This window comes from Hakea prostrata, chromosome 2 (assembly GCF_041222555.1).
Source record: "Hakea prostrata isolate BN-2017 chromosome 2, UWA_Hpros_2, whole genome shotgun sequence".
Lineage (NCBI taxonomy): Eukaryota > Viridiplantae > Streptophyta > Magnoliopsida > Proteales > Proteaceae > Hakea > Hakea prostrata.
The window spans coordinates 62,740,317-62,762,952 of NC_142601.1; the positions used below are offsets into that span (position 1 = coordinate 62,740,317).

Genomic DNA, 22,636 nt, shown 5'->3' on the forward strand with positions numbered 1-22,636 from the left:
AGAAAATATAATCCACGCTTGACTATTCTCTTCGTGTATGGCTATCTTTTTTTCATTTCTTCTGTTTACATAATTCAGAAGCAGCCGCCATTTTTGAGTAAAAATGCAGATTGGATTATATTTGAAACTTGACCACAGGAAGACTCGTAGAATCAATGTTTTGAAAAAAAATCAAAAGCTAGCTACGTGCGGTTCAATTTTTCAACTTTTCAATACAATTCTACTAGAGAGGTACTAAAACTGGTTCATGAAATTCCATCTAACAGGGGTTCACATAACCATGAATAGTATTTCATCTGGTTTAAAGGTTTATGCAGCAGTCCATTTATGCCACCAAAACACATGGCTCACAAAAATAAGGGCAGGAACAATTCAATAGATTCTTGCTCAGAAGAAAACACATGGCTCACAAACTCTTCAAAGCTGAACTATGAAGCAAATCAATGCAATCAATTGACAAATTAGTTCAGCAGTGTTGCTCCAAAATCTGTTAACTCCTTGTTTGGTTTGAGGATGACCCGAACCAGCTATCTATGGACAAGAAAAGTAATGAGAGTGGAGGCCACCTCTTAGGATGGAAAGCCATCTCTGATGAGAAAATCAAATTTTTGATAACACAGATCTTTGTTGAGATGAGTTAATGCCCAAAGAGTTCTGGGTCTCTTGGGTAGTTGCAGAAGACTAGAATGCTTGAGGAATCTTCCATGCCTTCTGACGCTAAAATGAACTATTGGTTCTCTTCGGGGGGGGAACCTTGACCATCGGATCCCTTCTATTCAGATGAAGGGCTAGGATTGAGTGTGCCACCAATTTTGCTGGAGAAGCTAAAGGCTTAATACACCTTCACCTAGATCTATCAGTGATCTTGACTTATGTGGGCTTTGGATGTGACGTGTTCCCTCTTGAACTCCAGACATACCGTAAAGAGGCAACACCCAAAAAGATTTGGATGGATTGGCCCTCCCTCAATAAGCACTAAGCATTTAATGTATAAGAGCAAAGCATTAAATGTTGAATTTTTAATACTCTAACACGCGTGCAGATAGAAACAGATTGTTTCCCATCGTCTCACCACTTTCGCCTGAGAAGTAACATCTCAGATATCTATCGAATGCCCATACCGATGCGTTAAAATTTTCATGGGCAATCTCATGAGGATAATCCCAAGGATGAATCACTTCCCAGAAAGTGTACACCGAAATATTACCAGTGGGCTCATTGACCGGAGTCAAAACTAGATGTGCCAAGCTGAACGGTTCATACCAGTTCAGTGGTCTAAACCAGAATTTGGTATAACAAGCAACATGAACAAATTTTTGCTCAGTTGTGGAAACACTCAGCTGATTGGTGGTTTTGGTTCATCAGGTTACTAACAGGTTTCATAATGCATAGAATGATAGAAGAAGACTGAAGAGACAGACCTCAAGTAATACATGTTGTGAGTTTTAAGGAAAATGAATTGGATCCTAAGCTGCTGCAAGGAAGCAACGACACTCATGTCTGTTTAATATCGAAGATACCTCACCCTGAAGCCATTGAACATTTCAGACCCATTAGTCTGATAGCAGTTGCTGTTAAAGTTATGTCCAAGATTCTTGCTTCAAGACTTAAGGCTATGCTACCAGACTTTATTGATCCAGTGCAAGCAGTTTTTGTACCAGGGAGATTGATATTAGACAATGTATTTATAGCTCATGAGGCCTGTCACTACTTGCGAAAGAAGAAGAAGGGGAGAAAGTACTATGTAGCTGCCAAACTAGATTTACGACGTGCAAAAGACAGAATTGAGTCGAGGAAAACTTTATTGGAAATAATAGGGTGCGGAAAGAATGTTGTTGGCTTAATTATGGAATTGGTTACTTCAGTTAGTTATAAGTTGCTAATTAATGGAGGAGAGAGATGCGAGATCATTCTGACAAGCGGAATTCGTCAGGGTGATCCCTTGTCACCGGCCTTGTTCGTGATTTGCTCTCAGGCCCTCAGCTCCTACATTCAACATGAAGAAGCTGTTGTTCATCTAAAAGGAGTGAGGATCCAAAACCGAACAAAAAATCTCACACAATATATTATTTTCTCGAGCAGCATGGCATTTATTTTCTGATCCAACAGGTGAATGGGCTTTATAGATGAAAGATATCTATTTTCCTTCCACCTCAGTGTTGCATGCTAGATTGGGAAAGTCTCACTCTTGGGGATGGAGAAGTATTTGGGAAAAGATTAAGGTGCTAAAACAAGGTCTGGTTTGGAAGGTGGGTAATGGGGAAAATATTGACAGATGGGAAGATAAGTTGGAGCCCTCTCTTGATGGTTTATGATTCGACAAACAGTTATGGAGCAGCCCCCAGTCCACAAAGTATCAGAATTAATTGATAGTCATACTAGAGAGCGGAAGTAGGATTTAATTGATACCTTATTCACTCCGACAGAAGCTGCTGCAATCCAAAAATTCATATCCCCAGATTTGCTGCCATTGATTCTCTGATATGGGGAGTGGCCAAGGATGGTAAGTATTCAGTCAAGTCAGCATATTCTATGTTTTAATGGAGGGGGAAAAATAAGGTAAGAGCTATGCAACCTTCAAGATCGATTTAGGGAAGATGGGAGTCTACCCCATCAGTAGTTTGGAAAGAAATCTGGAACTTAGGTGTCCGGCCTTCCTAAGATTAAATCCTTTCTATAGCAGGCTTGTGGCAGTGGTATAGCTTCTGGAGAAGGTTTATTAGTAAGTAAACTCTCAAAAGACCCTTCCTATCCTCGCTGTTGTCATCCTGTTGAAACTCCAGACCATATGATATTAAATTGTCCTTGTGCTCAGACAAATTGGTTTGGAAGCACTCTTTCTCTTCACTTTCCTAATGAGGAAGCTTTTAGCTCAAGGCATTGGGTGGAGTCTTGGAAAGATTGGAAAGAGGTTGGCAAGGAAAGAATGGGAGATCTTAAAAATTTAGCTGGTTTTATTACATGGAACATATGGTTAGCTCGAAATGCCTTTGTGTTTACTGGTATAAATGAACATCCTGTTAATGATATCCATACAGCAATGAAGGGACTGAAGGAGTTCAAAGAAGCTCAAGCTAGGCAGCCAGGGAGTTTGCAACAGTCCAAAGAGGTACCAGCTAAGGGGGCCCGCAGGGGGGGAAACGGAGACGGCAGGGGAAATCGGGGGGGAAGGGGGGAATTGGGGGGGGCGGGCAGTTCAAAGAGCAGTGCAAGATACATTCTACAGTGCTAGAGAAGGGGAAGCAATGGCTGTAAGGAAAGCGTTGGTAGAGGCTCTAACTGCAGGAATAGATCACATCCTTGTTGAATTGGATTGCTGGGAAGCAATGAGTCCTTTCAGCAACAACAGGGCATCAGCTCATATTTCGATTCAACCTATTTTGGATGATATCTCTATTCTGAAGGATAAGTTTCAGTTTTGTGTTTTTTCTCATCTTACTCATTCAACAAATTCAGTAGCTGATAAGCTTGCTAGGAGGGCTATGTCAGATGGAAACATGACATCAATGCCCATTTTCTCTCCGTGAGTTCAGTTTCTCAATTAAATCAATTATTACCCAAAATAAAAAGAATTGGACCCTAAGAAGAATTTCCATTACATTTAAATGTGAAAAACTTAGCAAAAAGAATTTAGGTGATCACTCAGTCTGGCTCGCAGGTAAACTATCAAAAGTATCTTTTCCACTGAAAGGAAACACACTTACTCCCTTTCACCTTTTCTATATATGGTACTCTTTCTTTAAAAGAGCATCTTCCTCTCCCACAGGGAATGATCCTTTTCTGAATCAAATGAATATTTCAACAAGCAGATGAAGTCACAGTATTCTTAGAAAAACTAGAATCATCTTCAGTTCCATGTAACTACATTTCTAGAAAATGGAAGAATTTATCTTGCCATTTCATCAAATGCAATCTAGAAGCACTTGTCTCTGGAAGCTGTATAATTTGCTGGATCTATTGAACATCCTAAAACAAACAGTAATCCTGGGTGAAATATTGTTTTTTCAATAAAAAGGCTCAGAACTCTGAATGCATCAGAATTTGGCAATTACTCAAATCGTTCCTTTGTTTAATTCTTCATAAAAGAACATGGATTTCAGGGTAATCTTCAGAACCAACCCCTAAAATTAATGCAACTCTATGGTTTAGGCATAAATCAATGTCTTTATACACAATTTTATTCCCCATGATACTCTTGTATTGAGAAAATTTTATGAAATACAGTTGAAAGAAAATCAACTAAAAAAAAAAGGTCATCCATTAATTATGTTACTTGATTTAGATGTTACTTCTACTTAACAAACATGCTGATGAAAACATGGTCATAGTCCACTTAACATGTATCATGGGGAAAGGTATTAGTTGGCAACCAACATTTAAATAATTTCCACCCAAACACATCATTCATGACAAAGAAAGATTTGAATGTGGATAATTGTTTCATCATGCCTTCACTTAGAAGCATTGAATATGCTATATATTACAACCAAAAAAAATATATATTATATCTTTTTGAATTTTAGCTACATGATGATGTGGGCAATTGAATAAATTTAATTGCCACCAAATATGTTCTTTTGGTTGGACAAATTTAAATGAGGGAGGGCCACTTCCACCTTTCAGTTTGAAAAATTACACATACATAAATAATGACATAACAACACCTACCAAGTATTCTATTTATATTATCATACGGTTTCTCCTTTTTTTTTTTTTTTTTTTTTTTTTTGAGAAAAGCAACATGGATCCATGATATTCGGCAATATTTACTCCTTATGCAGTGGTACTGTTGTAGCAGTGGCAACTAGAGAGCTTGTGTGGCCTTCTTGGATTAAAAAGCTACATCTCTCTCTCTCTCTCTCTCTCTCTCTCTCAATTGATTGAACAGTCAGGCGAACTGATTGGCTCTCGCTACTACCCTAGAACAGAGATCTACATGTATTATATTAACTGCCCGGGTGAAGATTTTCACCTCTGAGGCTAGATTCCATGACGAATTATTGGATCCAGAATGGTTTCTGACAATTTGGGTTGGCTCCAGTCTTGCAATACAGAAGACATCGATGAGTGGGAGATAATGGAGAATCGAATCAAGAATGCAATTGCTACTTAATTATTCATAATCCAACAACCATCCCCAACCCAATTCCCCCAAAAACAAAGAATTCTGAAACGAAACAAATATCATCCAATCATTCAAGAAGATCACAGAAGAGTCGAGCAGATGAATAATTACAGAGAAAGGAAAAAGAAGAAGAAAAAAAAAAGCAAGTGATGAATATCGAAGCCTATCGAGAAACTTCTCCTCTTCCTCAGCAGGGTATCTGCTCGGTGAACCAGTGCATGACGTGAATCGGAGCTTTGATCAATCCCAGAGCAAACTCTACTAAGACCGTCACGCAGAAACAGCAAGGGCATATGCAACTTAGAAATAACCTGTTAACAGAGGGTGGAACCATTAAAATCGGGATCAAGTTTCTTCGTCACTTAAAACCCTTGTCCAGAGATCCTCTAGTAAACCTAATCGATCAACCATTCCATCAAACAAACATCAAGAAAAGAGGCAGGAGGAGAAAGAGGGAGAATACTAACCCAACGATCCAGATAAGAACACCGACGATTGAGAGGAGAAGTGAAAGAAACGCGAAGGGAAGACCCAGGAGAAACCCTAAGGGCCTGCATTCACAATCACAGTCGCAGCACATCTTCTCTTTCTGATTCCGGTCTTCGCACGAGAAACTCTTCCTTGTTGATCTGCCGAGAACTCTTTTTCAAGTTTCAACTTTCAACAATGTGGTTTATGTGCCAGTTCTTGTTTATTGCTTATCTTTATAGGAGACGGAACCGTAAAACCAACCCGATGAGAAAATTCGAACACGTTTGCTTTGCTTTTCCGAAAAAATCCAAAGACAGGTGTAGTTTGGAGATTTAAGAAAAAGCAAAATAATTAGTCAAAGTGTGTAAACTTCCATTTATTCTACACATTATATATTGATATAGATGTTTACGTGTTGTTGACCTTCCCCCAACCCTGTTAGTGACAAGAAACTTCTTCGTATGGTTCCAGCTCAATGTGGTGGAGCATGCCATTTGTTATTAAAACGAGATTGCGGAGTTCTGCTCAGGAAACACCTTGGAAGCTATGCTATCCTGGAATTCAAAGATCGATTGAAAAGTCAAGTTTCTCGCCTTGTTATATCTGTCCCACCAAAAACGCTACAAATTCTACCAAAAATTTGTGAGAGAAGGAACGAAACCTTACCTTCCCCTTTAATACATTGTAACCCTAATGAGAGAAGCCTAGCTCCAGCATGCCCTTGATGCAGGAACAATCCTACAATCTAAGCCGAAGGAACCAGGGAACAGGTCATAAAGGGGCCATGTAAGAGGATGATAAGAAATGAAATGAGTTGAAATAAAATTATCTGGTGGATGCTACCCAATCCGATCGCCTCAACACTATTCACAACAACAATAAACTTGCAATTTATCTTCCATTTAGCAGTCTTGGTTTCAATGTACACCAACCATTCACTCAAGTGAACAAGGCGTTCATATGGGCTGTAACACACACACTGTACACTAAGAAGGGAAAAACTAGCTCAGAATATCATGCAACTGATCTGGAAATAAAGATGATCGAACGAGGCACCTATTCTTGTGGTTAATGTAGCCAAAGGCTTAGGCAGCTAACTATTCAGATTTGAGTTTTCCTTCTCCATAGAGATGATGCAAGCCAGCCTGTCATGGACCTGCAATATTGAAAATTTCACAATTTTTTAAGACAAATGAGTTCCACAGTAAAATGAAAATTGGAGAAATTCTTACTTGCTTGGGCTGTTTACCTTTGCCAGCTGTTCATTATTACCAAGACTATCAGAGGGTGATCCGTCATACCTAGACAGTAGAATAAAGAAGAAGCCATAAAAACCAGCTTCACCTAGCTAACCAATGAGAAATCAACTGAAATTTTTCAATGCTCACCAGTGTCGTGGTATACCAGCTTCATCTCGAGCAGAGTAGTTGAAGGGCCCTTTCAACTCCACATTGTATTCACTCAACAGTTCTAAGGGCCATCATAAAAAGTCAGTAAGACTTATATGGTGTTGAAGTTCATTGTATAGGCAATTCAAACGGATTGCTAGTCTAACCTCTAAAGGTTGAGCAAGGTATGCGTCCCATTTTGTTGCAGACACGGACGAACCAGAACACACCAACCGCAACATGTGCCACTTCTTCTTCAGCAATTTTAGCCACAATATTTGAAGTCCTAAGGTCTCCAAAGCCAACTAATTTTTGCACTAGACGTGGTCCAGCATCAAGCCCCCTGGCCTCCTAAAGATGGTAACAATTTGTTCTTTACATTTACAATTAGCTAAAGCCACAAAGCAACTTGAACAAAGTGTAACACATCAGCATTGAAACTTCACGAATAAGCAGACAATAGTTACATATTTATTGATTGAGAGGAGGGTTTACTGCATTGGACTGTATGCTACACTGGAGGAAACACAATAGACACAACTGTCTGGGGTGTAGGATGCCCTCCAAGAGAGAAACACGTTCCTTTATTTATTTATGACCTTGGCTCTTCTCACAAGGTGGGAATAAGATAAATAAGTTTTAAATCTTATTACATTCCAATCAACAAAGTAAACTGAACAGTTTCATGTTTGGGATAATACAACATTTGTGAGCAGAAGGAAAAACTAAAATTATAAATATACCAGAGGGAGAATCAACAGATTTAAAGCAAATCCACAGAAATATGGCTCCTTTTGTAGCTTACATCCAAAAAGCATCATTAGGTCATCTGGTTCATTATGAGAAAATGAGGGGAAAAAGAATAAAACATTTGAGTTTCATCCAAACTTGGGCCCTAAACCCACCTTCGTGAATACGCCCAGAGGGGAGGGGGTATGTATACCCGGTTCAGAAGGCTCCCACCATCACGGGTTCTAGGTGGGGAGGGTGATGCAGAATTGAAGACATATTTAAGAAATAAGAAGTTCATTGGATCATGCCCATCAAAGGCCTAAAGCTATCACCCAAATCAGCCTATGGCTTTCATGGGCTAGGATTGTTTTAGTGCGTTAAAGTTAGCCCACATATGTTGAACTTCATATTCTAGACCTAAGCCCAAGTCTAGATTTTGAAAAGTCAATAAAAGGGGTTGTGGTTTGATTATAAAAGAACTCATTGTCAAAGGAGTTTTCATTTGTCAAAGAGTTAAGTAGTAGTTGAGTTATTAATAGGTAGGTGGTGTTAGCTAGTGGTTGGATGTTACCATTAATGCTTATGTCTCTTTAGAATGCTATATAAAAAGACTTATGTAAGAGGTGAAGATACACCTCATCTATTGAAATCAATTTGCTTTGTTAGCATTCCTTCTCTATGGAGACTCCTTGTGTTTGATCAAGGTAGGTTGGTGTTCAATCCAATCGATCCACCTTACGGTGTGAAGCCCGGGTGTTACGTTGTTATTCTCAATTCCCTCATATTGTCCTTTTCAATTTCTTCATCATAGTTCTACCCCTGTTTTGAAGATCTATTTACCCTTTTTTGTTATGTTATTATCCTTATAAAACCACTCTAGTTTCAGCCCTCTTTCACATCTAAATTTTGTTTCATCTTAAGTCTATTAAATCTGAACTTGATTCCCTGTGAAAGGTCCTATTTGGCTACTGTTTTGATTAATCAAATACATACTACATTAGAGGGTCATAATGTAAGTAGCCTCACCCCAAAGTCCAATGCGGCCTCATAAGGGCTCCATGATTGAGGAAGCTGAGACATTTAACAGAAACCCAAGTTCTGGAGCTTGTCATGTAGTAAGCAAACAGCATGGCCTCAATTGTGAAATTTCAAGCAAAAGAAACACTGGCAGTGGCCTGAATTTCAAAATTCAACATTGTGACAATGGTCTTGATGCTAGCTCTTTTGTATAATACATTCCAAAATTATTACACAATAAGAAGAAATACCTCATAATAGAAACCACACAGAAATTTAATAGAAAATCAGCAAGGGAGGAACCCTGTTACTACCAAGTTATAGTAAATCACATAGATTTGGATTGATTCATAGTTAGGAGGCAAATGTTAAGAAAGAATAAGGATGATGTGGACAATCCTGTTGGTCCCACTTGACAGTCTGCCATCAATAAGGCCCCCAATCAGTATTTCACGAAGATGAATATTCAACTGAAGGCCAGCTACATCTCACAGCCAATCCAAGATGAAGTTCCAGTCCAAGTTCATACTTGGTCCAAGCCACAAAGGCTAACTTCATTTGTGCCTTTAATGTTCCAGGCAGGTTTATTGGATTCCAATAATGGGTGTCTTGACCACCAGATTTCTTCAGGATATTGGCCTCTAGGTTTAATGGGGATGATTTCTATGTATGGAGTATGGATCACTAGATTTCTTGGGGATAGTTTCCATGTAATGAGGTTCTTGTCTCGGGTATTTCATATGCATGTATCCCCTTCCCATGTATATTTATCATCTTCGAGGCTGTTTTGTGTTTTGGCAATTTGAGGATTTCCAAAGAAAGATTCTTTTCCCCTATGAGAATACTTGTGCGTTTATTAATTGGGTTGGGAGGGACACTGGTGGGACTCTAGTTGTCAGGTTATCTTCCTATAATCTACTACAAGATAGTATCCTCAAACTCTCTTTCACTTGCCGCCTTTCCTCCTCTAAACACCCCCATCAACCATGGCCTTTCCCTATTCTCTATTCTACAAGATTTTTACCTTGGCTAGCACCCTTTTGGTTTCCACCAGAGGATGCTGAATGTGAACAGAAAATTAAATACACATTTAAAACCAAACCAAAGTAATAGGTTTGACTTAATTGTTAATCAATGACCTGTTCTGAACCAGAAAAATTGTTGGTTCCAAACCAAGAACAATAACCAAACCTTGGTTGGACCACTCAAACCATTATAGAGATAAAACTCTTCAAAATTTTGAGAGTTTAGATTTCTGTTGTATTCATATGCTTATTGTAGTCTTAAGATGTCATAATGATTTTCCAAACTTAATCTTTGGCAATGCTATAGATTTCTGGAGTGTTCATACATTAATTGTAATTTACGCCTCTAAGGCATCCAGTGATTTTCCTTAGCTTCATCTTTCCTCAATGCTATTATAAAACTAATGGAACATAACCAAATTCAAACCAGATAACCAAAATAAAAAACGAATAACGTTAGGTTTTGATTTGGGAAATGGGAATTGGATAGTGAGTGCCCTGATTTTGGTTTACACCTGTCATTAATCCGGGGAGATTAGCCAGAACCAAAAAATGTTCACCCTGGAACATGGAAATGGAAAGCAACAACAAATTAACGTTCTGTGTGGAAAATGTGAGGACCCTCAAAAGTTAAAACCACATCCTTCCACTCGGTCACCATCCACCAAGGCAAATCTATGTCAGAGTTCTTGGCAGTAATTGACCTTGAATGGCACTCCATGCCTTAAAACTAAAAACAGAGTTTCACTTCTCAAGCACAAGGCTTTATCCAAGAATTCTTCCTACACGTCCAAGTTAGTAACAATATCATCCTAATCAAGAACAACATGCAGCATGGAAAGACCGGCTTTAAGATATGGACCAATATTTATTCAATACCAACATTGATTTTCGAAATGAAATTCTGCTCAAAGCAATAGAGTACCTGAACCATAGGAATTACTGCTAAACGGGCAGTGACATCCTCAGAGGACTTCTCACACTCTCTCCACAGCAAATTATGGGCAGGCATGTCTCCATAACTAACCATGAAGAATGAAAATCAGGATAGAGTAAAAGAAAGATTGACTCTAAAGAATGTCCATGAAACCCCAAAAAATTTCTTTTTTATTCTTGCCTGAAGCCAAGTTCAGCTAATCTCTGAGAACACCAAGCAAAATGTCTACTCTCATCATCAGCAACATGAGCAAAATCATCAAAAAATCCTTCTCCAAGTACTTCACCAAATGGAGAAAACCGGACGACAGTATCCCACGCTAAATCAATAGCATTAAGCTCCACATGGGCGAGATTGTGGAGCATATAAACATTAAGGGGAAAACTAGAGTTCTTGGGAGGTGGAATCTCCTTTGGCGACACCTGAATTAGCAGAAGTAAACTCCCATTTAAATCCGAAATAACTGAATCAACAGAAATCATCAAACACTTTGTCTGTAGTTGAAGTCCATAAAGTATAGAAAATGTACAATCCCATGGATTTGGGCTTGGGTTTGAGATTGAATTCAAGATAGAGAAGCAAAGTACCAATTTAGAGATCGAATTGAAAAAGAAGAAAAAAATTGCTGTTCAAAAGTTTGTAAAGGGCGAAAGATTTAAAGTAGGACGAACCAGTTGGGGCTTTTGGGGGCGAGCGGGTCGATCAGGTGCTTTAGAAACACCAAGCGGGAGACGCTCAGAGCGCCACCTCGAGTAGGCAAGATGAGAGAGCCTGGACTTGGTAAGAGGGTCGCTGGTGGAGAGAACTAGAGTTCCGAGCTCAGCAAGAGAAGTTGCAGCTGCCGTTGGATCGTCGTCGGCTTGGATTGGCGACAGCGGTGGCGCTGGTGGTGGTTGTTCTGGACCCTTGGATCCCCAGACGCGGCTCTCGTTAAGTGAACTTTCTCTCCAATTCTGAAGGCCAGACCACGGCTGGAACTGCTGGGCGAAGGATGAAGAAGAAGAAAATGAGAAGGCACTGACCCCAACTCTTACTCTGACTCCAGGAAGAAATTGAGGTGAGAACAAAGCACATCGCTGCAGAGACGCATAAACCATCGTTTTAAACTGCATTTGTTTCGTTCAAGCTCCACCAGGTTTGTCTGTCCCTGTGGAACACAATACTCTGTACCTCCAATTGGTTTACGTTGCCAATCTGAAGCCCGTGAGGTGGGGTCTTCGAGAGGCACTCAGGGGTGGATCCATGGGCCTGCCGTAGGCCCAAATATCCTTTCGTTCCTTGGCTTGGGCCTTGGGGTTCATCTGGATGAAACCCCTATTTTTTTCCTTTTTTTTCTTTTTTTTCCAGGAACTTCTTTGCCCAAATGCTAGACCATCTACTAGAAAACTAACTGGGCATGGTTCGAAAATTTTGGAATTGCACCCGCTGTGACATGGTTTGCATCAATCTTTCCGTTAAACTACCAAGGGTTTGAAACACGTTTACCTTTTTCAGTTCTTGCCACGTCATTCATCATTATTAAGGTATTGGAGAATCAAACGTGAGCCATATCAAAGAGTCTAAAGAATTAAATCAAGTTCGCACTAACCTAAAAATGTATTTAGTATGAAGCAATTAGTCTATTGATTACAATTACAGACATCACCATATACAGAGACACTGCCAAGTCCAACAACAACTGCATCAACATTGCACCTCTCGTAGAAGATGCTGCTGCATATGAAGACCCAATCCTGAAAACTTAAAAACTACACTGTTTTCTCATTTGAGTGAAACCTAACAAGTATGAGTGATGCTGAGATTAGTAGCACCAGTTAGCAATGTACATTTGCTACATAAACCAAACGAAACCAATCTTCACTAACCATCACAATCTGCTATCGTCATCATACCAATCGCAAAAGAGGAAGCTGCAAACAACAAAGTTCCTAGTTATAGCAGGAATTAACCCAGTTAAAAGGTAACCCTTTCTGCAACTTGAAGACAAAACACATTCCACTGCACCAGGGAGACGAGAAGAAGCCAAAAAGCTTTGAGAATGATCTGCTTCCTCACAAACAAACAAAAAAAAACATGTTTCAAGAATCATCAAGTCCAGGTAACAAAACATATGTTGCTAATAGAATACAACATATCATTGAAGCTGAATACAACATATCTCACTAGTTTAAGTTGGCTACATATTGCACAGACAAGAAACTACATTACTAGAAGAATATGTGTACCCTCCTGAGCATTAAGTATGCAAAGATAGAAATATGCAACAGTGACAACTATTCCTCAAAGGAAATGTCATGCTCAGCAAATCACATGACAATCTAACGAACATTGTCCAATATCTACAAGTGATTCACTGAGCTCTCCTGAAAGGTTTGGAATCTTAAAATTCTTTAAGGAACTTGGAAGGATAAGCCACTCAAAAGATCCCATCTGACAAGTACTTACCATTAGTAATGGCCCAAGCAAGTGCTCCAATAACAAATCACAATCACCTCAACCATACTGGATTTATTTTCATAAAGCACGCAAGCAATCTCATGACCAAAAGCATTTGACCCTAGGATAAATGATATGACAATTAAGTTTCAAAGGTGATGGTGGTTAAATCAGCAATCAGAAACCTGCAGAAATGGATGGGGTTCGAAGAAATAGACAATCAAATGTAGGAGTGTACTAGCTAATGAAGCTGTGTTGGCAAAACAAAATCAAACATGTTGGGACTAAGGTCATTGATTTTTTTTACATGCAGCTTGCACAGGACCCAACAGATTTATTTGGCCTACTTGGAAAAAAAGGTCTCAGACTCCCAGTTATTTACACACCCTGCTAGATGACTGAGAAGTTAAAACTTTTAAACCTAACTTATGTGGAAATAAAACTTGAAGGGGTTTGATCTTTTGACAAATTGAGGAGAGATTGGCAGATGAGACTTGTGAAAGCTTACTTTGTTCATTTGCTTCAATGAGTAGTAGATCACCTCTTAAATATAAGGTATAGTGTCAACTCCACCCACCCTAGAAGAAAGGGTAAGTATCTACATAAATGTCTACCGTAGCCCAAGAATTTCTTTCAGATTTAGGATGTCTCATGATCGCAAAGAAAAAATTATCATCACAAGTCCTCCCGCATGATGCACACCTATGCAGAATAACAATGGCACTATAACAATTAGCTGCAGCTTGGTTGCAGTACAAAAATATGATCAACAGTTCCATAGGAATCTAGTGTTGAAATAATGACCAAAGCCTTTCCGCTTGAGAGTGAAACCTTTCTCTAAGTGAATCTCCATCAGAGCTGTAGCACTGACAAGGCAAAACATTGGAGAGAAGCCGAGGCATGTAGTGACATAGAAGACGATGAGATAGGCTTGACATAAAAACAGAAGTCATATAGAGGATGATGTTTCACTGAGAATTAAAAATAGAATGGAAGAAGTGGGTAATTGCATCTTGAACCATATGACCAGCTTAAGAAGTGCATACAGATAAACTAAACATTGCAGAGGTCAAAATGTTAAAATGGACGTGAGGCAAAATTAAGAAGGGTAAAGTAACGCGACCCTATTAGTAATTATTTGGTAGCTCCCCTGATACATGATAAGATCCAAGAAACCATTTGAGATCGGCTGCGTTCAACACTTCAACTGAGACTTTGGGAACATTGGTACAGTGGACTGATTTGATCCAGATTGAAGCAGCTAAATGAACTAGGGGCAGCCATGAAACCTAGAAGTAGTGAGAAAAGCATGCTGAGTTTCAGGCCTTGATATACCCTTAGATGAGGCTGTGTAGGCGCAGCCAAACTGCATCAGGCTTGTTTCAAGCATGATCTTGAATAAAGCCGCCTGTAGAGCAAGTATTCAAGTAGCCGACCCCAATTAGTTAAAACCGTGATTTTGTATGACCCCCCTTTTAGTAGGCTATATCAGTGCTATATGATATCATTATTCTACCAAAGACATTGTACCAGAAAAACTACACATAACAGACCAAGCAATCAGAAAATAAATGATGTGTAAACAAGAAGAGACATTTTATGTACCCAAGAACTATTACATTAAGAAACAAACTGGAAAACACCATTTTCTGCCTTTTCCCTGCTTCAGTACAAAAATATAAGAGAGTGACATGCCTAAAAGATGTCTTAGCAATCAAAATCAAACTACCAAAATATCATTAATCACTTCAACGTTTAATTGCAAAAAGAGCTTACAAAACATGGAAAAGGAATATTCTCCATCTTCCAACCTTTTTTGGTGTGGAATATTCTCCATTCCCAAATCATCAATCTAGGCTATAGAATCCTTGTTTTGTGCCAACCTGTGGCAAGGGCGGGAATCCTCTCGATTCATCCATCTAATTAGTTGGTCGTCCTTATGCCGTCCTACTGCAGAAGGGGGCCTTCCGCCGAATCACGGATGTTAACATGGCCTACCTTCTCAAACTCATATGGAAAATTGCCTCAAAACACAATTCCATTTAGGTCAAGTGGGTCTATTCCTATCTTCTAAGGACTGATTCCTTCTGGACTGCTTCTATGCCTTCCAACCCCTCATGGAACTAGAGGAAAATTCTTTTGCTAAGGCCCCGTGCCATTTCTGCTATTTCCACCTCCATTGCTTTTGATTCGTCCACCTCCTTTTGGCTAGACCCGTGGCATCTGATGGGAATTCTCTACAATCATTTTGATCCCCGCACTGTCTATGACACCCGTATCCCCAAATATGCGCCCCTGTCCACTTTCATCTCGAATGGCTCTGGGTCACCTGTCCCCCTCCCCATTCTCACACAGATTTGGTAGTCTCTCCCCCCTATCTCTAGTTCCTCTTGTGACCTAACAGTTTGGTTGCATTCCCCTAACAAAATCTTCTCCACTTCCTCAGCCTGGAACCTCCTCCACGCCCATAGTCCCAAGCCCCCTTGGCCACCCCTGGTCGGGTTCAAAAGCTACATTCCCCGCCACTCCCTAACCCTTTGGAGAGCTCTTAACCTTGCTCTCCCCACTCAATCCTTCCTTTCAAGCTGCTATATCCCAGTCAACCCCAGTTGTATCCTTTGTTGGAATGGTTTGGAAGACATGGATCACCTATTTTTCTCTTGCCCTTTCTCCAGATTGCTCTGGGGAAAAGCCCTAGCTTCCATTTGGCCCCGTTCGAGGCGTTCCTTTGGATTTTTCCGTGATTGGCCTTGGATTTTGATAAACTTTGCAGGTAACTCCTTTTGCGATCGGATTGGTAAGCTAGTGAACTATACACCTCTATCAATCACCTTTGATGGGAGCGCAATCTTAGAAGATGGACTTCCAAATCCCACTCAATAGATAGGATTTGGAATGCCATCTATTTTGATTTTTCTTCTAGACTATTAGCCATTCCCCACCCCCTGTTGATGATACCCCAAGGAACAGACTCATTGTTGTTACTTGGGGTCTCAGTTCTTCCTTTCGGTCTTCTTCTTAAAGACCTTGCATTCTTGGTTCCTTGTCTTTAATATATTATGTATTCATCCAAAAAAATACATGGAAAAGGAAATGTTAACACCAAAATACGAAAGATCTGATAGAAATGCCGCGTACTGATGGTTAGTTCCAGTATATATTCTGTTGGATTTACATCATAGACCCAACATCACAAGTAGCAAAATGAAATCCAGTCACATCTATGACAATGCCAAACAGAAGCAGTGATGTCATTCAGCAAATAGCTAACAATAGTAGCTGTTACATATTCACCCAAAAAAATGTTAGCTGTCAGTTTCAACAAGAAATTAACCTAAACCACACACATAAGCAACAACTGAAAGATGCAAGAATTCCAAGCAACAGCTCCATATCTGCATGGGAAACCTAGAAAGATCCATTTGGTTGGAATTCCACATGGAGCCACAGATTGCGAACCTGCTAAGATCTCCATAATATCTACTTTTTTATTTTTGGTTTCTAAGACGAGATGGTATAATGCCTCAGATATCTAAGTATACCTCGATATCTTGGTGAGATTCAGTATTATACTCTAACTGTATTCTTCCACTGAAACCTGGCTTTGACTCACCCACTTGGTGGGGTCTTGACCAAACTCAGTTTTTTGGCAGACATGGTTAGGCTCCAAAAACGAGTTGAACCATACCTCAAGCCAAAACATTGAAGGACACTGAACCTACCACCTCGCCTGTTGCAAAAGTTTCCCCTTGGTGGGATCTCAATCAAACTTGGTCTTTCAGCAGACCAAATTAGGCTTCAAAATCGAGTTCAAGAACCACACCTGGAGCAAAAACATTGAAGGACACTGAAGCTTCCACTTGTCCTGATCCAAAAGTTTCCACGGTCACATAGAAATAATAGCAACAAAAGCCAGTCCAAATCCTTCTAGGAAATAATGAGCTAAATAATTTTCATAACATCTATAGAACTTCTTGTTTGATAGAAAAACCAAACTTCCTGCCATAACGCACACTTCTAAGGATGTCCCTCAGTATCAGGCTTACATGGGGCCTATACAATACATGGAGGGAAACATATGTTTATTCAGTCTTGAAAGTTCCCATCCATCCACAGCACACTTCTTTGACTAGCTAGTTTCCATGCTGAATCTACAAAAACATGCACTTTTACTTTTTCCCAGCTGCTGCAGGTTTCGGAAAAAAGTATAGAAGCATAAGCAGGCAGTGGAACTCATGGTTGTTCAAGTTCCTTCAAAGAGATGCCGACCATACTTTCTCATAGCAATGCCCAAATTGTAGCCAGTAACAAAAATTAATTAGTGGGCTAATATAAACTGCTCCAGGAACAGAACTTGTAGAGGACACTCTAGAACCATAAATCATCCAAGACACGGTGTTTTTACCAGTTCCAACCTCAGAAATCTGAATGTGTTCACCCGTCTCCCGAAACCACTACAATGCTTAGATGTACTTCCAAGCCATTCCACCAATAGAGGTTTATATCTCTGTGCAGTACTTAAATGCTAAGTGGGGTAACTAATTAAAACCACTGCCAGTTATTGTTCTGGTCATTAGTTCAGTATTCCTAAGCCCAAGACATTCCAAAACTCTTAAGGTTACTCAGTTTTAACTGACAAGTTGACAACTAATGCCCAACTTAGTTAGCTTTGTTGGAGCTCTCAACTAACCAGTGGCTGAGGCTGATACAGTAAAGAGCAATAGATAATTTAGGGATGCAAGAAATAAACCCTGAGCAAATAAGATTGTCTTCTCCAGAGAGATCACCTTCCACAGAAGAGGTTCCCGAAATGTCCTTAATCCAGTATTCATATGGCAACTAACTAGACCATCCAAGTTGGAGATGTCCCCAATCCGGAAGATGTCACCTTTAGGAGAAGTTAAGATGGGACACAAAGACTGACACATAACAACTCAAAGCATACTATTGTGTAATAAATCACTTCAAAGAACCCACAGATCATCAGCAAACTCATAAAAATACCTTTTGCAATACTACTGCAACACAGGGTGCAACTTAGTAGGCCTTTTTGTAGGTTGACAGAAGTAGAAGTACAGAAATCTGTATCCTTTGAACACACACAAGAGCACAAGTTGGCCCCACCTATCCATTGCCTGGTATGATATACTGCTTGCAAGTAAGGCATGTGGCTAAGATATCTCCTACGCATCCCTGTTATCACAATCCTAGGAGGCATTTTGAGCTTCTTTGAATATAGAAACCTGCAATTGTTGCTTTCAGTTAGAACTAATAGAGCCAATTTTCTTCTTCATGCGAAACATGATTCCATGACTATGGGTATGGGGAACTGCATCATTCTCACGTAATGCCCAAGTGCATCATTCTCACATAATATCCTGCTTGGACATCAGCGCATTTCAATACACTAAAGCTAACAAGGTTTTTTAGTAACTATCACTCAAATGTTAATACAACATGTCAGTTATACCCATGGTACAAATTTTTGAAAAGTCAAAACGAAACTCATGAGGACCGAAAAAAAGTCCTCAGTTTCGGTCAAAACTTGTCGAAACCTATTTCAACCCAGCTGGACCAGCTGGTTCATGAGAAAAAAAAAATTCCCAAATTTTGTGGGAAACATGGAAAATTTCGTGGAAACTTGGGAAATTTCGTGGAAACCTGAGAAATTTCGTGGAAACCTGGGACTTTTTCCTGTAAATTTTATATCTTTCCCAAATTTTCAATTTTTTTGTTTATTTCATGTTTCCCCTAATACCACAACAAATACCCCCCTCCATTAGGACTTTCCTATCCAAATTGCGTATTCCCTTAAACTGGTTATCTTAAGCATGTTGATGACCAAACTCATAAAGTTACAGTTGTTGATTACCTTGACAACCATAGGCATAAAATGCCATGGGATGTCTATGTTTGTTGGATGGAGGAGAGGATGCTACAGGCATAGTACTACTCAGCTCACAGGATAGATCCACTCTTAGCACTAAGTTGTACTTTCCATTTATTGTCAGCTATTTTGAAGTTAGAAATTATATATTGAATATTATGTGCTTAAGTAGTTAAGTTTATAGTGTACTTTTCGGACAACTCTACATTGATGTTATGTACATTGAATGACATATCTACATTGATTTTTTTAGCAAAATACAGTCAATGTGTTCATTATACTCTAATTAGCTTAAATGCAAAGTCTCACCCTAAAATACTCCTTAAAACCTGTCGAAACTTGCACGAAAAAGTCCTAGTTTCCTCAAAATTTCCTATTTTCCCACCTAGGTTTCCCATTTTCACCTGGCCAAAACTTGAGTCTCCCTTGAATTTTTTTCTATGGTTATACCCATTTGAAGAGGCTAATTAGCTCAGTCATGTCAGATGAACCAACCATATGCTACAACTGACAAGGAAATAGATTCCATAGACCAATGTTTTCAACATCACAGTTGCAAATATATAACATAAAGTCTGTCTAACTAGGGCCATGCACAAAAAATGAGCATCACCGTCCAACCATACTGAGACATGCACAACAGCATCACTAGACACGAAAGCAAACCCAATGTCTTCTCCACACAGACTAAGGGAGAATATATGTGTGTTGTTAATAGAATAAATAGACTTCATGAACAAGAATAATTGACAAAACCGAATCTTTAAAGTCCCCAATCAAGATAAAAGAGACGACAACAACAACAAAAATGCAAGAGTTCCAACGGACGATTCACAAAGAAGTTATTTAATAAAACAAATGTCACAATCAATTACGTTCCAAAATGGCATATCTACCTGAATCGAATCAAGTCCTTGGAGAGTGGCCCACATCAGATCCAAATGCTGAGGAACTGTCACTATCAGAATCTGTGAAGAACAGTTTGGAATGAGAGGAACATATCATATTTACAAGAATCTCAGTCAGCATCATATTCAATTGGATAGGTTTCAGAATAATCCTAACAACAAATTAAGTTCAGTTTTGTAATTATTACCACTCGAAGATGATCCAGAGTCACTGCTAGAGCTGCTTGAGCTACTTGATCTACTTGCATTATCACCTTGCTTTTCTGTCCGGACAGGTGGGGAAGAGGAAACAATCTTCTCGTCTGCAAAAAATGGCCACATAGTTCCAGTGATTGATGGGTCTAAGACATTGAACAAAAAATTGGAACCCAACTAGTATGACTCTTAAAAATTTACCAGTTTTAGGTTCTCCGGGTGCTTCAATCATTGTTGTAGCTGCATTCTGCAATGATTTAAAGATATTGAAACATAAAAGTTCGATTGGTTATGCAGAAGTAGAACTTATGGTTCAGAGGAGTACCGTTTCATGTACATTGTGTTCTGCCTGCGCCTCTGCCTCAGCTCTTGCTTGAATGGCAAGTTCGGCTTTTCTTTTGTACTTGCTCAAACTCTTCTTGTAGTTGGTAACAAACCTATCAAGTTCCCATAGAGTTTCTGTATCAACACTATCAATGTCCACTTCAATCTCATCGTCTTGCTGGCACAGTGATGAGTTTCTCTTCTTAATAATCTGGACAATGTTGTCCAGTTTTTCCGAAGGCAAACTCTGAAGGTGGGTGCTGAGTTTTTGCTTCTCCTCATATGTCATGTCCCTTTTATTGAGGTCCTTTGCCTTGGGCTTCTTTGGTGCAGGGGTCCGACCTGGACCCGGATGGCCAAAGTTTGAAGGTTTCATGCTAGAATCAACCACAGGCGTCATTGACTCTGATCTATCAAGAGTTCTTCTCATCTCAGGATACAGTGGAGGTGGAAGGGCCTTCCTCCAGGTAGGGTTAGGTAGAGCAGCATCATGGTCAGCTCCATACCTCGAGTTAAGATTGAATTCAACCTCTACAACTGCCCACTTATCGTCAAATATATTTAAAAGCTGCTCCGCCATAAGATAAACATCCTGCCCTTTCGGGTTATATGTCATGGCATTCCGGAATGTAAGTCTCACATCCTCTGCAAATTCCCAAGGAGACATATACCGGTTATTATTCAACCTGAATTTGACTGTGCCCAAGTCCATTGGATGTTTGATAACGGTGTAGTAGTCATGGAGTCCAAGCCCCTTCACGTCTACAGGAGTATTAAACACCCAAGAATGCTTGTGCTTCATCAATTTGCTGAGTAAATTACTGCAACTCTTGAACACCTGACTGGAGTATTTGTCACTTCCAAATCCCTGAAACCCAGATTCCCTATCTCTATGTTTCTTACCGTTAGTCTTCGATTTCTTGTTGCTGTCTGGAGGTGGGAATTTCTCCTTCCCAAGCACAAAGTCAGAATTCCGATAGTACTGGTTCGCCTTTGGAGTCCTCTTCTCCTTCTCAACAACATCGCTAACTCCCTGGCTATTCTCCAGCACCGAAACACTAAGCTGGTGCGTCTGCCTCAACTCATGATGCCCCACCGAACCAACCTCGGAGTTTATCCTCTTCGTGCTACAGTTGTCGGCAGCATCATTAGTGGACAGCTGAGACTGACTGTAACCACCACCGGAGAACCCAGTGATCTGCACTTCCCTGGCTTCAAGCTTCTTCACCAGAGCCCGAACCTGATCAAGCTCGGTTGTAAGCTTCCGCCGCAGCTCTCGCGTCTCCTTCTTCGACCTAGAAGACAATTTAATCGTGACACCATTATTCAACCTGGAGAAACCCGCGCGGACGGAGCCATTACCTGACGGTGGTTCACGACTATTAGGCGCAACGGATTCACGATGGTTCAGGCTGGACGAATCGTCAGAAGCGGCGTCGAAACGAGTGAGAGGCTGCTGCTTAGACGAGCTGCCATCCTCAGGAGCCGTGGTCTGAGAGTTTTGCCGTTGATACGCGTTGTCAGAACCCTTGTTGTGAGCCTTTCTGGTGTAGACTTTGCCATCACCCCATCTATGCTTGTCTCGAGATCCATCACCGCCTCCCCCAACCATAGTTCCCGAAGCCATACATACGTTTTTCGAATCAAAACCCTAGAATCCACTGTTCCTTCTGGAAAGGGAAATGAAACCCTAATTAACAAATCGCTTGTTTTCTTCCTTCTCCAGCGAATAATAACACCTTTCGATCAGGGTTTCGTGAAATCGCCGGCGAAAAGTAGGATGGGATGTGTCATCGGTGAATTCAGGGAGGAGAAACCCTAACACGGCAAAGAAAGAGGACAGCGAAACCATACATTTCAGTTGCAGCCTTGCAGGTGAGAAAGACTGGTTTACTAGCGCGCGTTTCTCTACTTTGGCAGTTCGTTTCATTCGAGGACTGTTTTGGAATTTCAGACTGAAGTGAAGCGACCTTTTTCCCTCCGATGGCTTATTAATTAATTAATTTTTACTGGGTTATGGTCAATTAATCGACATCAATTGCGTCACCATTCCAGATTTACCCCTCTGTTTCTCCTCCAAGTAGTCTCCAACTAAGACCAACAGCGAAGCCGCGCAGAGGTGATTGCCAAACCTTTTCAAAATTCAGTTAAAGGATGTAAGGATATCCAAGTAATTATGAGAAAGCATGCA

The 22,636-nt window shown here is 40.1% G+C and overlaps 3 protein-coding genes across 10 annotated transcripts; all 3 read right to left on the reverse strand.

Annotated features, from left to right (window-relative positions):
• Nucleotides 1–4,696: 4,696 nt before the first annotated feature.
• LOC149025545 (signaling peptide TAXIMIN 1) lies at nt 4,697–5,705 on the reverse strand. Its single transcript, XM_089145760.1, has 2 exons — nt 5,593–5,705; nt 4,697–5,436 (listed from the first exon to the last, which is right to left on the reverse strand). The coding sequence occupies exons 1-2, from the start codon at nt 5,703–5,705 to the stop codon at nt 5,313–5,315; spliced, it is 237 nt and encodes a 78-aa protein (XP_089001886.1). The 3' UTR covers nt 4,697–5,312.
• Nucleotide 5,706: 1 nt separating this feature from the next.
• On the reverse strand, nt 5,707–12,186 carry LOC149025546 (diiron containing four-helix bundle family ferritin protein, putative (Protein of unknown function DUF455)). Of its 3 annotated transcripts, XR_016171749.1 has the most exons (10): nt 11,367–12,186; nt 10,876–11,117; nt 10,684–10,780; nt 7,152–7,335; nt 6,985–7,066; nt 6,846–6,897; nt 6,653–6,752; nt 6,263–6,341; nt 6,009–6,150; nt 5,707–5,883 (listed from the first exon to the last, which is right to left on the reverse strand). XR_016171749.1 is itself a non-coding variant. In XM_089145759.1 (8 exons), the coding sequence occupies exons 1-7, from the start codon at nt 11,805–11,807 to the stop codon at nt 6,690–6,692; spliced, it is 1,161 nt and encodes a 386-aa protein (XP_089001885.1). In that variant the 5' UTR covers nt 11,808–12,186; the 3' UTR covers nt 5,707–6,341; nt 6,653–6,689. The 3 variants fall into 3 exon arrangements, 1 of the variants encoding a protein (XP_089001885.1); XR_016171748.1 differs by having other exon boundaries at nt 5,707–6,150; XM_089145759.1 differs by having other exon boundaries at nt 5,707–6,341.
• Nucleotides 12,187–12,272: 86 nt separating this feature from the next.
• On the reverse strand, nt 12,273–22,382 carry LOC149025547 (transcription factor GTE4-like). Of its 6 annotated transcripts, none has more exons than XR_016171747.1 (6): nt 20,447–22,382; nt 20,323–20,368; nt 20,115–20,228; nt 19,915–19,986; nt 18,136–18,374; nt 12,273–12,605 (listed from the first exon to the last, which is right to left on the reverse strand). XR_016171747.1 is itself a non-coding variant. In XM_089145758.1 (5 exons), exons 1-4 carry the CDS (start codon nt 22,070–22,072, stop codon nt 19,925–19,927), a joined length of 1,848 nt encoding a protein of 615 aa, XP_089001884.1. In that variant the 5' UTR covers nt 22,073–22,382; the 3' UTR covers nt 12,273–12,605; nt 19,915–19,924. The 6 variants fall into 6 exon arrangements, 4 of the variants coding, with proteins under 4 accessions (XP_089001884.1, XP_089001881.1, XP_089001883.1 ...); XR_016171745.1 differs by having other exon boundaries at nt 12,273–12,738; XM_089145758.1 differs by lacking the exon at nt 18,136–18,374.
• Between the last annotated feature and the right edge of the window lie 254 nt (nt 22,383–22,636).

Excerpts from the sequence above, each read along its gene's own strand:
- LOC149025545 (XM_089145760.1), bottom strand. The coding sequence starts at position 5,705 with ATGTGCTGCGACTGTGATTGTGAATGCAGGCCCTTAGGGTTTCTCCTG. Across the intron at positions 5,437-5,592 it reads GTTCTTATCTGGATCGTTGG|GTTATTTCTAAGTTGCATAT; the intron begins GTTAGTATTCTC and ends CTCTGTTAACAG.
- LOC149025546 (XM_089145759.1), bottom strand. The coding sequence starts at position 11,807 with ATGCAGTTTAAAACGATGGTTTATGCGTCTCTGCAGCGATGTGCTTTG. Across the intron at positions 7,336-10,683 it reads CAGTAATTCCTATGGTTCAG|GAGGCCAGGGGGCTTGATGC; the intron begins GTACTCTATTGC and ends TACCATCTTTAG. Across the intron at positions 7,067-7,151 it reads ACCTTGCTCAACCTTTAGAG|AACTGTTGAGTGAATACAAT; the intron begins GTTAGACTAGCA and ends GATGGCCCTTAG.
- LOC149025547 (XM_089145758.1), bottom strand. The coding sequence starts at position 22,072 with ATGGCTTCGGGAACTATGGTTGGGGGAGGCGGTGATGGATCTCGAGAC. Across the intron at positions 20,229-20,322 it reads ACCCGGAGAACCTAAAACTG|ACGAGAAGATTGTTTCCTCT; the intron begins GTAAATTTTTAA and ends CATTTTTTGCAG. Across the intron at positions 19,987-20,114 it reads CTCTGGATCATCTTCGAGTG|ATTCTGATAGTGACAGTTCC; the intron begins GTAATAATTACA and ends TGTTCTTCACAG.